Here is a 17,736-nt window from a genome sequence, read left to right as displayed (position 1 = left end):
TGAGAGCCATGGGACTCTTTAGCCTGGAAAAGCGCAGGCTCATGGGTGATCTGATGGCCACCTATAAGTTTATCAGGGGTGACCATCAATATCTGGGGGAACATTTGTTCACCAGAGTGCCCCAAGGGATGACGAGGTCGAACGGTTTTAAACTACTGCAAGACCGTTTCAGGCTGGACATAAGGAAGAATTACTTCACTGTCCGAGCCCCCAAGGTCTGGAACAGCCTGCCATCAGAGGTGGTTCAAACACCTACATTGAACACCTTCAAGAGTAAATTGGATGCTTACCTTGCTGGGATCCTATGACCCCAGCTGACTTCCTGCCTTTTGGGCGGGGGGCTGGACTCGATTATCTTCCGAGATCCCTTCCAGCCCTAATGTCTATGAAATCTATGAAACACCTAAAGGAAATATTAGTCAATAGAAAACATTGGCTTTGTGGCTTACCAGTGAGGGCTCCCAATTGGCAGGGGGAAGGGGCACCTGCTCTCTGGTTTATTTCTGTTTTTATCCAATGACTATCTAATCTAAGCTGTATAAACAGTCTAAGAAAACAGGGTTGAGAACCCAGGAATCCTCGTCTTCCAAGGACATGCCCTAACCACTACCCCCAGAGTTACACTTTGACTTCCTTATTTTCCTTCTGGTCCCATAACTATTGAGTTCTAGACCAGTGGTTGGCAACCCCTGTCATGCATGCCAGAGCACGGCATTAGAAGGCATGTTGCTTGGCATGCACGCCTCAGGACAGATGGTAGGGAAGGGGCCAGGGCTGTGCTGCCACAACAAGGATCAGGCCCCTTGCAGCTTCCCTGATATCTGCCTGGAGCACGCGTGCACCCACTACCAGCAACAAGACAAGCTGGGACTCCACAGACCTCAGTGCAGTAGCTTGCAGCCTCCATGCTGCCTGCCACAGCTGGCCTGGGCTCTGGGCAGGCCCCTGCCACCTGCCACATTGCCCAGGCTGCTTGCAGCAGGTGGTGAGGAGGCTGCAAGCTACTGCCCCAAGGTCTGTGGAGCCCTGACCCAGCTCATTGCCGATGGCTGGCGCATGTGCCTTGGGACAGACAGCGAAGAGGCTGGTGATGCATTGCCACAACAAGGATGAGGCCCCTCACAATTCCCCTGCCATCTGCCCCAGCACACCAACATCTTACAAGTTAAGGTTAGGGTGTTTTTTGGCACTCTGCCCAAAAACATTGCTGACCCCTGTTCTAGACTATACAGTAGCCCAGTTCAACAGGATATACTGGGGTGCGGGGTGAAACATACTTGATTCACAGAATACTTCTCAAAACTATCTCCAACCATCACTTCTCATACCATCTCAAAAAATATTAGAATCACAGAACACTTCCCAGGCATGTTAACATTTAAGGTTTTTATACCTTTACACGCGCTCTGCGGGTGGCGGGGGCACTTGAGCCACTCTAATTAGAGCGCTGCAGTGTCTCGTGTATTGGTGTCCCTGTGGTTATAAGTGGCAGCAGGGGTACTTGAACTAGAGCTTGTTCAACAAGGGGACTAAAGCGCAGGGACGCTGATGTACAAGGCATGGGCGGCTGCCGGAAAATGGTAATTACCACACTCCAGACAACTCAATTAATTGATTCTACTGCAACACACTGTAATTACTGTAATTAGGATGTAATTTAATTAAATTGATTCTACTGCAACACACTGTAATTACTGTAATTGGGATGTAATTTAATTAATTGTAATTACTGTTAATTAGGATGCAAATTAATAAAGATAAATGTAAGGTACTCCACCTGGGAAGGAGGAACCCCCAGCACACCTATAGGTTGGGGAGTGTCCTTCTCAGCAGCTCGGAGGCAGACAGGGATCTTGGAGTCATAAGTGGGAGATGATGCTCCCCCTCTATGCGGCACTGGTCAGGCCGCAGTTGGAGTACTGTGTCCAGTTTTGGGTGCCACACTTCAAGAGGGACGTGGGGAATCTCAAGAGGGTCCAGAGGAGGGCCACTCGCATGATTAATGGCCTTCGTGATAGACCCTACGGGGGGAGGTTGAGAGAGCTGAATCTCTTCAGCCTTCACAAGAGACGGCTGAGGGGAGATCTTGTGGCCGCCTATAAATTTATTAGGGGAGGTCAACGGGGAATAGGGGAAGCGCTGTTTACTAAGGCGCCCCAGGAAGTGACTAGGAATAATGGGTGTAAACTAGTTGAGAGGGGATTTAGGTTAGATATTAGGAAGAAATTTTTCACAGTAAGGATGGCCAGGATCTGGAATGGGCTTCCAAGAGAGATGGTACTATCACCTAGCTTGGAGGTCTTCAAGAGGAGGCTAGATAGTCACCTGGTTGGGGTCATCTGACCTCGGTCCTCTTTCCTGCCAGGGGCAGGGGGTTGGACACGATGATCCATTGTGGTCCCTTCCGACTCTACAATCTATGAATCTACGAATCTATGAATTACAGTGCATCTGCAGTCTTCGTGCTCATTTACAGACACCCATAGATTTAAACCCTTCAGATGAAACTGAGGGTAAATGGGGATTGTATGAGGAATAAGAGTAAAAGCAAGTGGAAGAATGAAGAATTGTATGAGGAATAAGAGTAAAAGCAAGAGGAAGAAAAGGACAAGATAGAACTTTGTAATCAATAACAAGATTGAAGATTTTCTAAGTGATTATGATGTAGCAGATGCCAGGAATGCAATGAAAGAATATAATCATACATTGATTTATCAGACAGGCAAAAAAGGAAGACAACTATCAATAAAATTTTGTAATAATTGGAGGAGAAAGAAATGTGATAAGAAGGCTGGACCATAGAGGTTCCTGTTTTGTAATTAATTAGTTAATTCATAGACTTTTATGTAGTTTTACCTTTATAATAAACAAGTCCTTCAAAAGCTTTAATTTACCTGTCCTTCCAAATGATAAAAACCCAACTATATTTTAAATCTCTCTCTCAAACTGGTCCCATTTCTACTTTTATATAATCCATGCATCTATTAACATCTACTTATATCTAATAATATGTGTTAGTATGCTATTGATGTTACCCAGAATAAATTATATGCACATTTGGTAACAATTAAATTTCTCCAATATATATTAAGATAATTAAACTATTAACTAGTATTGAACTCATACCTGAACTTTGCCTGAACCTCTGTTTAACAATGGAGCACAAATAATTACTGCTAAAGATATACAAAAGAAGGTATTGTATAATAAGGTACATTGGGTATTTTATTCTCCCTACCCTTAGTTCAGGAACAAAAGTGCATCAAACAAAATTGAAAGGCGGAAAGTTTTATACATCAGAAAAGAACTGTTTTCATAAAACATGTTACTTGCTTTTGGAACTCATTGCTACAAGATATCACTGAAGTCAAGATTTACTGGGTTTCAAACACATTATTTATGTGAATAAAGAAAACATCCATACATAATGTTAAAAGTTTAAAATCGAATAAGTATATTTTATGGACTCTCATGCTTTATCTCATAAGTCAGACACTAACTAACAGGGGTGACATTGACATTTTCTCTGAAGCTACCAGTGCTGGCTACTGTTGGAGATGAGACACTGAACTGGACTGACAAGTAGTTTGATCCAAAATGGTGATTTTTATATTTCTATCCTATAGGTTGTAGTTTATTGATTTTTTTTTGTAGCCCAATTGAACCCACATCACTGAATTTTCTTTTAAAATATATCATATGGAACCATATCAAATGCTTTACTGAAGTTGAGATATACTATGTCCACTTCATTTCCTTTATCCCTTAAACTCATTATCGTATCAAGGAATGAAATTAAGTTAGTTTAGCATGATGTTTTTTATTAACCCATTCTGCCTACTGTTTTAATTTTCCTCTAGTGCTTACAAGCTGACTGGTTTTCAGCTATTGAGTTAAACTAGCTGGACTGTAATGCCATCTGTCCTCTTGTTTTTCTTAAAATGGCTGCACTTCATAGTACTATTTGCCTCATTGTAGTGTTTTTTGCTCATCATTTTGGCCAAGATTTCAATAGTATGGGCACTTACTATTTGGTTACCAAGTGGTTGTCTAATAATCTATATAAGCACTATTTTAAAATGCCACCTGCTTCTATGAATGAGAATTGTTGACTGTGAGCAGGAACATCTTTCTATATCTATTGTATAGTGCCTGTAACAATGAAGTTTTGACTCTGATGTCTAAAGTAGATAATGTATACAAGTCTGCACTGCTGAAAAAACTTGGTTTAGACATTCTCAAGAAGCTTTAAGTTAGGGAAGGGATAGTACCCGTGGCATAATTACAAGGCCATCTTCATGCAAACACACATGGCTCACAAAAAACAACTCCACTGAATTATACAGACCAGACCAGGGGTCAGCAATGTTTTTAGGCAGAGTGCCAAAACACCCATGACCTTGACTTGTAAGATGTTGGTGTGCTAGGGGTAGATGGTGGGGGAACCACAAAGGGCCTGATCCTTGTTGTGGCAGTGCAGTCTTGGCCCCTCCCAAGGCATGTGCCAAGCAAAATGCCTTCAAGTGTCAAACGCTGGCATCCGTGCTGGCAGTTGCCTGCTAGACTTTCTTTTAACATCAGATGCATCTCATTTTTTTTAAACTAACATGTTTACTTGGTCAGTTATAAAAACCCCTCTATATTAACTAACATTACTGACTGCAACAATATCATCTTCATGTTTTCATTCCAAAGGATGCCAAGGCACTTTGCTGTTATAATGAACAAAACACAAACTGTTTACTATGAACTTTTATGCCATGAAAAGGCTGCCATTTCTGGGGTTGAAGCAAGGGAACATTTAAACTTTTATGGGTGGAAAAATAGGTTTGTTATAATATTAATACACAATATATTTATATATTTAATATATAAAGTATATTAATATACTATTATTATGTATCATTTGAGATTCATACATCTGTATTATTTAGGATATGTATAATAATGAAATATTGCATAGAATTGCAGATAAAATACACAAATGCATGAACATGATTTTATGGACAACTATTAAGAGTTTTTCACATTGTATACCAATGAAAATACTGGGTTCAATCCTATTCCATATCATGTTATTTGGACTTCTTACCATTGACGTAGGCACAGGATTAGAGTCACTGATGGGTTTTTTTTGCTGACAGTGGATTTTAACACTAGCTGTGTTCTACCTTCAGTTCACCTTATTTTAAAAGCTAAAACAAATATTTAAGCAAAATCTAGATAAAGAAAATTACGTATGCTTTTGTATCTGCTTTTCCTTTAGGAATTTCATTTACTTGATTTTTCACTTATAGGTTCAATTTTCATTTAAATTAATCAATAATCATAGCAATAGCTAAAGATTTGATCAAAATAACTGATGCCAGTAATCAGCTATGATTGTTCTTGTTGAAATAGGCTATTTTACTTTGATATGAACAATCAGAAATAAAACTCCACCACATATATAATACTAGTGACCTGCACAAATCTGTCTAGGTCATTTAATACTTTTTGTACTTCCTCTTATGTCATTTAGTGTTTCTGAGTTCATTCACTTCTGGAAAAAAAAAATCACATTTTCCAACAATTGAATAAAAATATAAATAACATAGAATGTACTCTGACAGATGTTTTCCCAGTTTTTGTTAATTAGATTTACTACAAGAAGAAAAAGTTTAAGCTTAGTAAAATTCATACTTTTTAAGCTTTTCAAATAATTATTAGATCACTTCTCTCAGGTATCAATTATTCAGTGTATTTCTGTGACATTAACATAGTATTAGTTTTTCTAAAATTTAAAAGAACCACTTGCCACTGTGTAACTAGAATGCAATAGTCATTACTTACAACATCTAACTCAGGACATGATTTCAGTTCAGTATGTGATTTGATTTGGAAACATGTACTAGAACTTATTTTTTGTATATAATAAATTTTCCTAAATATTTAGTTAACTTTTAGGGAAGTAAGAAAAAAAAATGGAGTATACAACTGCTTTTATAATTAAGAGATAGAAATACATTATTTTTTTTCTAGGAAATGAATGAACAAAAGATTTAGTATAGCTCACCAGGGAATTAAAGAAAAAAATCTAATCATGTTAATTTTTCAACTGATTTAAGCTTTTATATATAAATATGTAAAATACAAGTGAAAGTTGCAGGTAGGTAGTAAACAAGTATACACATTACTAGAAATCTGGGAGGCTGGTATGCTACCCCTGTTTATATGAGAACTTAGTTAGACATGCAGTTCCACCAACTCATTTTAAAGTAATTTTTAAAGTGAATATTGAAAGAAACCACAACTTACTTGAAGATCCTGCTGAGTGTCTGTGAGCCTGATTATTTTTTTCTCTGTTCTGAGTCAAAGCACTTCCACTGGTCATGGAAACAAGGTCTAAATCTGTGTCTTCTCTACTTACAGGGCTTGCCTGAGAGCAGTGGGAGAGAATGTACACAATCATGAAACAAAATATGACATTTTCTGAATGCAGCTCACATTACCCCAAATAAACAAACAGGCTCTGTCAAACAACCTTCTTCAAAATGATACCACAATCCTTTATTGCTGCCTAGGCTGAACAAATGCACTATGTCAAGGCATTTTTGTAAATAAGAGCCGATCTTAAAATTGTGGTTTGTGATCTGAGTCAGTACAACAACAAAAGAAAACATTTTAGTACAGTAATTTTGAAGAAAATAAATCTTGCAGACAGCTGATGAAACCTTAAACAGCTTAAGATCATTTACTGACCAGCCTATAATTTAAGTCATAGCTGAATGCCAGAAATGTCATACTGGATTATTTTCTGCAACATTTATGTTTTATCCAGGGCAAGTATCAGTTCTATCAATCAAGCATCCAGTAAGTAATTTAATCTTTTAGCTGTTTGCTACTTAACCATACCCATCAGAAAGCATTTAAATTATACTTTAGGTAAGAGTTTTATATTAATTATAATCTTCTAAAATGCAATGATTGTATATGCTGATGGTGGGGATGGTATATAAAACTATATAAAACAAAATAGAATTGAAAATGTAACTGTTGCTTTAGAAGGGGGTTTCAGATCTCGGGAATTTGTGAAGCATGGTGTAGAAACAATGACCCGGAAGATACCCTGTTCCACAGATATTACTCTTGGGATTGTGAACTCACAGGTACTCATTAAGACTGCTTCTAACTTGAAGTTCAAAATAATTTTCCGCTGGCTGGTAGCTGTCCTGGTAACTTTAATACACAATCTTTTCTTAACTGATAGTATTACAATGATCTGCATGTTGTTTCACTTTTCCACTGCAAAAAAATGGTTATTTTTGGCCTTATTTAGAGGGGTATGTTAAAACTGACAGAAATTACAGGAGATCAATATCTTTGAAAATTAGGCTGTCTTCCTTCAGTTTACATACATAGCTCAGTCATTCTGATACGTACAGGGATTCAAATTAAACAGGGTTGATAGATCATTCATATTTTCACTTCACACATACTGGACTGTTTCCCAATGGCAAAAATGGAATTTTCACAAGGTTAATTTTGGCTCAAAAATGGCAAAGCTAAAGGTTCCAGTAATATTAAATGAGTAAGCCAGGGCAATTTTTTAACTGGATTTATAACTATTAATGATATTTGTTGCTATACCAGCTAAAATAAATCACAGCAAAGTATACTTTGTTAAAATAATATAAAAAATTAAAAACTCACTAACTACTGTGCCAAATTTGATCCAAACTTCAGGAAAGGCCAAATTCAAAATTTTCAGAAGTCAATGGAAATATTCTCTTGGAATCCAATAGCTCAGGTTTAAAACTGAAGCAGAAATCCAACACATTTTAACATTTTATCAGAATTTTTAAGAACAAAAGTATAAAGCATTTCAACTGAACAAGTGACAGAATATTTAACTCTCTGTATTTCAGTTTTAGTCTTATTCCTGTCAAGTAGGGGTACCTAACTCATCAGGTCCATAGGCCCCTGCCCTCATGCCTGATCCAGCACACATGGGACTCAGCCTCAGCAAATGTTGCAGGCAGCGCAGCCTGGAACCCAGGCCCAGTGAGTGCCGCATGCAGTGCAGGGCTGGTCCAGCATAGTGTGTTGGTCCATAGGGCAGCACCAGGAGTTGGATTAAAGGGCTCTGCAGGTGACTTCCAGCTTGTTGGCCATACATTTGACACTCCTGCTATAAAAAAGTCTTTTAAAATTAACTGGAAATTAATTTCACCCAATAGGAATGTCTACCTGTACTGAACGCAACTGTTGAATTGTATATTTATTACTTTATTAAACCAGTAAGACACTTTGTGATCTTCTAAGATTAAAAAAAAAGTTCTATAAATGTAGGTAATATAGTGGATGTCAGTGAACTCTTCATGTGCTTAGCATTAGACATATGCTTAAGGACTTTGCTGAATTAGTGGCTTACTCTTCACTCTCTCTCAAAGACTTTGAGTAGCCTTAACTAGTAAACTGATACATTTCATCATCCTGAGATTTAATTTTTATTATGATGTTTAAGGATAATATTTTATCAGAAAAAAAGCTTTGTACATTCATGGAATGGGCAGAAATGTCACTGTTGAAGGATTTTATAGCTCATAGCTATAGTACACTCTGTAATAAGGTTTTTAAAGGTTCATCTTAAAATGAAATCCTGAAAAAGAAAAGTCATTTTAATTCTCTTACACAGAATCAAGAGTTAAATACAAATCAGGGCATACTATGAGGCACTATATTATTATCTACCAGTGTAAGACACAGTAGCAACATCTTTTTTTTCTGAATATGTAGGAGATGACAGAATTTGCATGTGCTGCTTTTCTTTTTTTGAATGCACATGTTTGTTCTCTTTGAGCGTGCCTACATTTCTCCTTCCTGTGTCATTTTGAATGCTGCTAAACGTTAACTTATTTTTGGTTCTGATTTTACAGCTTTGAACTGAACTGGATTATAAAAACATACGTAATATATTCAAATTTTAACAATCAAAATCTAGGAAAACTAATGTAAATATTTTTTAACTGTATTTTACAGTCAATAATGTGTACAAACCACATCATTATTTCATTACATATACGCACACTGTTTGCAGCATTAGAGATACATTTTATTCCGTTTTCTATTTTATGAGACCTTCCATTGCATTTTCCTGTCTAATATGTTTATGTGGAGCAGCTGTGTAATTATGTGGCATAAGCTGTGACAATCTTATAGCACTGCCAGTTATGTGGGCGCACCACAAAATCTCTGCTGTTTTTGCTGTGGGATTGCAAAGTATTTTGTGGACAAAACTGCTTAGTATATACTATTTATATCTACCTACGTGTATATACATTTATAGAAAATTACATATGTATAATTGCAATTTATATATAATGTTAATGGTTTATAAACCATTTCAGCTTGGTATAATGCCTGTTTAAGATTCTACCCCAAAATAATAATCATAGCCATCTAAAGTCATAGAGTCCAACAGCTTTTTATTAATAGATTTCAAAGTGCTTTACAAAGGAAACAAAAAGGTCAGTATTTTTACAACAATTTTACAAATGGTAAAACTAAGGAAGAAAGAGATTAAACGATTTGCCTATGGTTACTCAACAAGTCAATGACAGAATAGAGAATTACTGGCTCTGAATTGTCAGTCCAATTCTCTATATTCCTGCTTGCCTACACTGTCTCAGAGAGCCTCTGCTTTGCGCATCCTCTGGGGATGTTGTGTCTTCCTCAATTTTTGGAAACTGTCTTGAACATTTTGACATTACCTCAGTTGAAAATAAGAACGATAGCAGAATGGTTTATAAACCATTAACATTATATATAAATTGCAATTATACATATGTATAATTATGTATGCAATTATACGTATGTAATTTTCCCTTTGTTTGGTTACCTGTTTTTTTTAGACTAACATCAGTGTACAATATTGACAGAATTTGAGGGTAAACATTTGTGCTGGGCCATTAATAGACAGAACATAGAATATAAAAAGTAGGTTAAGATGGCTACCCTGGATTATCTTCAGTTTGGGTTACTGAAGGACTAATGTGTCTCCCTTGCACAATTTATACTGCAACGGGAGGCTATATAACAAAAGCTTTTCTAGGCTCTCCTTTGCGAGACTGCAGTGTTGTCTGCTCCTAACATGCCATTTCCATCTTTACATTCACACCTTATGCTAGAGCTTGTGAGAAGGTGCTTAAAGGAGAGCCTCTGACTATTCTGATGTTCATGTGCCAACCTGACAAAGGGTATCTGTATCCGAAAGCTTGCAGAGAAGAATTTTTCCAACTATTTGAGTTGGTCTAATAACAGATATTGGATTTACCCAAAGAACCGTGTCTGCCACGGATAACAAGGGGCTTTTCTAGCTTCTTTATGTTGCTTTAGTTCTTTGGATCAAGTTCCTGGGGCTTGTTTAAGCCAATGGCAGAGCCTGGGGCCACAGATGGCAGGAGTTGCTAATGCCTCCTATGTGGCGGGGGAAGGGAATTGCATATTCTTAAGTCTGCAATTGTCTGGTCCCTACTCAAGAAACCATTGTTTGATGCTAACTCTCCAGCCAGTTATCACCTTGTCTCCAACCTCCCCATTTTGAGGAAAGTCTTTGAATGGGTGGTTGCCCAGGTGCATCTGGATGCTATCAGATTCCTGGATCCTTGTCTGGATATAGCACAGAGACTGTGCTCATGACTTTAGTCAATCATCTTCACCTAGAGCACCATGCCCCAATGTTGGTGGTTGCTGGGCCTTGGCTCCAGCCAGGCTGAAGTCACGTGCCCGTGCCCCACTGTTGGTATAGAAATCTGGGGGGAGGGCATGCTCCCCTGTGCCCCGCAACGTGTCACCAATATCTCTACCACTATTTCTCATATGACCAGGCACTGCAGCCTCAGGTTTTTTTAGCACAGGGCTGCAGGTAGACTAGTGAAATGTGCTCTATGTGGGGCAGCCCTTGAAGACTGTCTGCAAGCTGCAGCTGGTGCAGAACACAGTGGCATGCCTTCTGACAGGAATGGGTCACTGGAAGCATGTAACTCCAGTGATCCAGAGTCTGACTGGCTTCCACAAGTTTTCTGGGCAAAATTCAAGGTGCTGGTCTAGGATTCGAAATGGTCTGGGTCCTATGTATCTAAGGGATTACCTTTTCCCTTATGCCCCATTCTGATCCCTAAGATTAGCTAGGAGTAACATCCTGCAAATAGCATCAATATACTAAGTCTGCCTGGGAAAAGTATGTGGGAAACTGTTTTCAGCAGTTGCTCCTCAGCTCTGGAATTCCCTTCCCCTTGATGCCTGCCAGAGCCCAAGCCTGGACATCTTTCAGAAGAGCTGTAAGACCTTCCTATTTGGGCAGGCATTTAGCAAACAAAGCTGAGCTGGGATCTTGTTTAGGGGGGTTCTGTATTATATTGATCCTCTAGTTGCCTTTTAAGTTGTTTTGTTCTGTTGTTCATGTTCCTGTTTTATAAGTTATTTGTTCGCCTATTGTAAACTGCCCTGGGCATTTCTTGGGAATGGCAGCATACAAGCTAAATAAATATGTACGCAAACAAATGAACACAAACAGAGCCATCTGAGATATCATCCTGGTTCTGCAAAACTCATTTATGCATCAATTGTACATGACGTGCATACGACAGTAGGTTTTTATCTTTGTAGACTATGAGCTACATATTAGGAGTAATTCAAGAGAGTTAATTTATGTCAATGACACTATGTCAATTCACATTCAGAGGATCTCATTTTATGCATTTTTCAGGTATGTGAGATTATCATTGCACTCACAAATGGCAAAAAGAACCCAAATACCCAAAAAGTTGTTTAAAAAAACTGTCTCATTCAAATTTTGAGAAGGAAAGTGGGGGGAGAGGAGAAAATTAAACTTACCTTAAATTACCTTAGTTTTGAGAGATACACTCTGCGACAATGTAATGATGTCAAATTTCCATTAGCATTATTAAAAATGATTAATGATTATATATTTTCAATATTATCTGCATTATAATTTCCAGTGCTTTAAGAATCCTTGTGCTCTTTTCATTACTATAACAACATCTATAAACAAATATTAACATTCTTTATACACGCTGTAACAAGTGGGCATCCCAGGGAAGATCTCAATTTAGGCCCGCCCACTTGTTTCTGGGCAAATGACCCTCCTGCCATGCCTTGATGTTCCAGATTATCAGATGTTAATCAGGCAGGAGGCTGCCCTTTACCTGCCCTGATGACAAGGGACTCTGTACATGCTCTGACCTCCCCTTGATGTGCCCCATGCCTCACAGATGTTTCCTCCAGCTAGCTAGTACTGGGATCTGATCTCTGGAGTCTCATGGAGGTTGGGATCCCAGTGCCCTCATACTGGGTTCTCTATCCTGGCCTCACGCCTGGCCTTATCCCCTGCTCTATATATGCCAGGCTCCTAGCCCTATCTTTGGGCCTACAAGCCCCAGCCTCAGGCTCCAGGCCCTGTACTTGGGCTCCAAGCCCCATCCCTAAGCTTCAAGCCTCTCCCAGCTCCAAGCCCCATTGTTGGGCTCCAAGCCCTGTCCCCAGGCCATGACCCAGCGCTGTCCTTGGGCTCCAAGTGTCTCTTGGCTCCATTCCCTCTCTGGGCCCCAGACTGCTCACCTCAGGCTCCAAGACCCTCACTACAGGACTAGGGCTCCAAGCCCCGTCCCACTGCGCTAAGTTACCCCATATCTCTTTGCCCAGGAACTTCCCTAATTGCTCCCCAAGGCTCAGGGCACCTCCCCCCTGGAGCCTAATTCCCAGCTCCCTAATGCACCCTGGCTCTCCTGCAAGACTGGTTGCTACCACAGGTCCCTCCACTGACCTGGGCCCTGCTTCAGTGCTCGCAGTGAGCCTGGGCTCCCCTTGTCCAGATCAAACCCACAAGGAATATGGGGCTGGGTTTTTCAGGTGCCCCTACCTGCCTTTCACCGGGGATGTAACTGGCCTGGTATTTCTGGGGAGCTACCCTGTCACAGGTAGCTCCACCAGGCCACCCTTTCCAGGGTACAGTTTTAGGTCATGCCCAGGACCATGGGGTCTCCTCCTTCCCCATAGCTCCAGCCCTTACCTCCCAGATGTTCCAGACAGCAGCTCAGCTGGATGTCACCACCTTGGCTGGTGGCAGCACACTGCTGCCCTGCAGTTCAGGGACCCAGTCATATATATACTCCAGTTGGGCCCTGTTCCCCAATCAGGCAACTCTGCTTGATTAGCACAACAAGCAGCTGTGGGCTGCCTGGCTGCCGCTCAGGACCCTGATAGTAACAGTGCACGGGTGCTCTGTTGCACACACACATACTATTTATATGTACGTATGTTTTGGTTCTAGTTGATTAAATCAAAAGCAGAAATGTTTTGGAATATAATTGTTAAAGGTAATTTTGGAATCCTTTGTTTTTTGTTTCATCTCAGACAAATATGGATAAATATGTACATAAAGGAGAGACACTGGCAATAAATATTAAATATTGCAATGAATATTTTCAAAAAGAAACCGTGTAAATACTATGCTAAAACTTCCGTGTAATGCTAACCTATATATATATAGTGGTTTGTGTCACAACATTTTCGGTACTTTGCTCCCACCACTTACAATTACATCATCAAAAATATTTGCTAGAGTGGCTGTAAATTGTCAAATCATATTTGACTGAAGTAAAATTACAAATCAGAGGCATCATTACATCTGTCACAATGTTGACAGCAGAGGAACATCTAGATGCTTCTTGATACTCAGACTTTTTCTCGCAAAAATATGACCGGTCTAGGAAACACGACTTACAAGAAGAAATTGGAAAAACTGGGATTATTTTAGTCTGGAGAAAAGAAGACTGGGGGATCTATCTAACATGAGTTTTCAAATAAAGATATCAGAAATAAATTACTCTGTAGCTGTAAGGGGCAGATCTAGGAGTAAAGGTCTTTAAACAAGGGAAATTTGGGTTGGATATTAGGATGGACTTTTTCACTATACGGTTAGTTATGCCTGAAGAAGGGTGTTTGTGCCTGAAAGCTTACAAAGAAGAAATTTTCCAACTGTTTAGTTGGTCTAATAAAAGATATCACATCTACCCAAAGAACTTTGTCTGCCTAGGTCCTTAGACCAACACAGTGACAACAAAGACCTTATATGGTTTTCATAGACATTAGGGGCTGGAAGGGACCTCATGAGATAATCGAGTCCAGCCCCCCTGCCAGAGGCAGGAAGCCTGCCGGGATCAAATGATCCCAGCAAGATAAACATCCAAATGTCTTTTGAATGAGTCCAGAATAGGTGCTTGCACCGCCTCTGGGGACAGTCTATTCCAGACCTTGGACACTCAGACTGTGAAGAAGTTTTTCCTTATATTGAGTCTGAATTGGCCTTCTAGAAGTTTGTGGCTGTTAGACCTAGTTATCCCTTGGTAAACCCTGGTAAACAAGCGTTCTCCTAGATCCTGATGTACCCCGCTTATATACTTATAGGCAGTAGGGGTGTGCAAAACAGGCTGTACTGGATTTGGATTTGGTCCAAATCCGGGAGAGTGATTCGATTAGTTGATTCAGATCACTGTCCCCGATTCGGTTCAGCCGAACCTAAAAATTTGATGCTGATTCAGAGAATCAGTGATTCAGCCAAAGACATATTTCTGCTTTAAATGTTTTTTCTACATACCTCAAGGTACCAGGCACAGCTCATGAACACTATGATGGAGGGGTGGATGGAGCATCCCACAGGAGTGTGGGGGGACCCTCGTGTGCTCGGCGGTGAACCCAGAAGTGGACCGGAAGTACTTCTGGTCCACTTCTGGGTCCGCCACCGCGCCCCCCCCCCAGCTCAGTGATTGGCCACGGGGGGGACCCCGAGTGCCCTCCCAGACCCAGGAGGCACCAGTTGCTGAGCCAGGCGTGATGGGCGTGCTTCCCAGCAGACCCAGAAGTGGACCGGAAGTGCTTCTGGTCTACTTCCAGGTCTGCTGCTGGGCCTGATGGCCCTCACGCTCCAGTGGGATGCTCCATCTGCCCCACCGTCTCAGCATTCACAAGCCGTCTGGTACCTTGAGGTATGTAGAAAAAACAATTACAGCTGAGTCTTTGTCCGAATCATTGAATCTTTCCGGATCGATTCAGAGTGTTTTGATTTAATTCAGAGAAATTAAAGGGTCTCCTGATTTGATTTGGATTTGGAAATTCAGCCACCGAAAGTGGCCAAATCTTGACAGAATCGAATCAGCAACTGAAACTTCATATAACCCTAACAGGCAGCCACCAAGTCCCCCGTGAGCCTTCTCTTCACCAGGCTGAAGAGTTCCATGTCCCTCAGCCTCTACTCATAAGGCTTGCACTCTTGGCCTTGGATCATATGGGTGGCTCTCCTCTGGACTTTCTCAAGCTTATCCACATCCCTCCTGAAGTGGGGGGCCCAAAACTGGATGCAGTACTCCAAACTGCAGCCTCACTAAGGCTGAGTAAAGCAGGAGGATGACATCCCTGGTGTTGCTAAGGTCAGTTAAGCATTGGAGCAGACTACCTCAAGATGTACTGGGTTCCCCAGCCTTGGATGTTTTGTAAGAGAAGATTAGACAAACAGTTGTCTCTAACTGTTTAGAGGTGAATTTAAGAATATCTAAATATATATAATCAAAATAAATATCACAAACTTATTTGGGTATGAAATGGAATGAATCTATTTTTATTTTTAAAATCCTAAAGAAAGATATATACATTTTCAATTTAAAATTATACTCTATATCTGGCTGGGCAAGTAAACTTGTGCCCGTATCTAACCTCGTGGTCCTCAGTGGTATTCTGTCATATCCACCCATAAGAGTCTGAATAGAAGATTAGGATCTAAGTTAAGGACTTCTGTCCAAGGAGACAAACTTTATACTAGTTTTTCACATCATGCACATAATTGAAAATATTAGTTGGGATTCTTTAAAATTCTGCATTGAAAAACATGCCTTACCACAAGCTGAACGCGCCCACCATTGCATACTTCTGGGTTTAAATCCGGCAAGAAGCGGTTGCTGTATGGCGATTTAAAGAGAACAAATATTTCAGTAAGAGCTTAAGTACACTGACTGAACTAAAATAATTAAGATATTTCTCTAGGAGCTTTTGGGAATAATCTTGCTCAAGAGAGAAAACAATACAGCTAGCTAAACACAGTCAATTTATTTAACATATTTCTATGTTTAAAGCATATGTTGAAGGTATTTTAAATATGTTAATTCTCAATAAGGAAATCAGCCAGTCACTGGAAAGACTGGACTTTATACATATTAATTAGTACAAACTGGCTGTGTCTACTTGAGACTGACTTCACAGTTGTTACTGCACAATCATTTAGTACTTACATACACAAGTTACTATGCAGTAGCGTCGCCTAATGGCTTTTTGGTGATACTGACTGTGCAGTAGCTCATTACTACTGCATAGTAGCATCATGTTGCGTTTTGTGGCATTTGACACTACTGCACAGTAGTAACGAGCTACCACAGAGTCAGAATTTCATGTAGATGAGGCCACTATAGCCCAATCCAAAATCCTTTGGAAAAAAAATGAAAAGGCTTCTACTAACTTCAGTGGGCTGTGGTTCAGTCTTGTAATTGCAAGATTGTATCAAATCGGTTGTTAGATTTACTTTTTGGAGCAATCAAGTTGTTTTCAGTTAGATACATCAATCAGCTGTTTTTTTGCACTGTACCTAATCATGTTGCCATATCAATGGAAGTTTTGCCACTCACTTCAGCAGTAGGACCAGAAAGAAAATATCTAAAATTTCTAAATGATCTTCACAAATGTCAGTCTAAATACTAATATACTGCACATATCTGCAAAGGTAACTTAATAACATTTTAAAACTCCTTCCTTAAATTACTATATTTTCTTATGTTTGAAAATCATTCCACATTCCTCTGCAAAATGTGTGAACTAAAAGCAGTGAACAATCATAAATGCCTGGAGGGGGTGTCTACATGAGACGTTTACTGTGCAGTTGACTAATTGCACGGTAAATGTGTCAGTGTCTACACGTGCAGCCCTACTGGGGTGCACAAAATGAATAAACTCTGCAGCAGGATAGTACTTGCAAATACAAGTACTACTCTGCTATGGAGTTTTTTGTGTGCAGCAATGCACGTGTAAATGCTGACTGGCTGGTTGGGGCATGAGGGTGCTTCAGTGCCGGGACTGCCTGCCACATAGCCCTGCGCTGAAGCACCTTCATGCCCCAGCCAGCCCCTCGGCAGCACAGTGCACTTTATCGAAGCAGCCCTGGACTGGCAGGCTGACTCCTTGGCTTCCTGCTGTGAGGATGGATGCTGTGACCCAGCTCAACATGTTGTGGTTTGGAAGCACGTGCAGACGTGTCTGGCAGCATCCCAGGAGCAACACTGTGGAGAATTAAGCTCCACAGTTTATTGCTGCCTCCTAATGGCACATGTAGACATGCCCAGAGGAACCTAATTGACTGCATTAAAAATACATGTTTTCTAAAAATATAATACATTTGTGGCAGTTTATTCTTCTACTTATTCATTTGATACACAGAATTTAGAAAAATCAAGAAATGTGGAAAAACAAATAAAAGTTTATTTCTTCACAAAATAATTTTATTTGAATCACTTTTAAAAAAAAGTTTAAAAAAATCACACTAAATATGATGTAGATTGACAGTGGGCCCATTTCAGAACTGCTGAGCTCTTGCAAATTCCATTTATAGCATGAGGAAACAAGTTCTATACTGAG

At 39.9% G+C, this 17,736-nt stretch overlaps 1 protein-coding gene across 3 annotated transcripts in view; it reads right to left on the bottom strand.

Moving 5' to 3' along the window:
• Positions 1–17,736, bottom strand: part of LRRIQ1 (leucine rich repeats and IQ motif containing 1) — a 170,989-nt gene that overhangs the window by 19,261 nt on the left and 133,992 nt on the right. For 2 of the 3 annotated variants that reach the window (XM_019480959.2, XM_059726137.1), the window contains exons 25-26: positions 15,953–16,013; positions 6,298–6,418 (exon numbers count right to left, since the gene is read on the bottom strand). In XM_019480959.2, the coding sequence (XP_019336504.1) occupies positions 6,298–6,418; positions 15,953–16,013 (182 nt within the window). Of the gene's footprint in view, positions 1–290; positions 404–6,297; positions 6,419–15,952; positions 16,014–17,736 lie in introns of all 3 variants that reach the window. The other variant, XR_009461631.1, reaches the window with a different exon arrangement.

This window comes from Alligator mississippiensis, chromosome 4, assembly GCF_030867095.1.
Source record: "Alligator mississippiensis isolate rAllMis1 chromosome 4, rAllMis1, whole genome shotgun sequence".
In the NCBI taxonomy this organism is placed as follows: domain Eukaryota; kingdom Metazoa; phylum Chordata; order Crocodylia; family Alligatoridae; genus Alligator; species Alligator mississippiensis.
The sequence above is the reverse complement of the archived record's forward strand: the minus strand, read 5'-3'. Positions and strand labels throughout refer to the sequence as shown.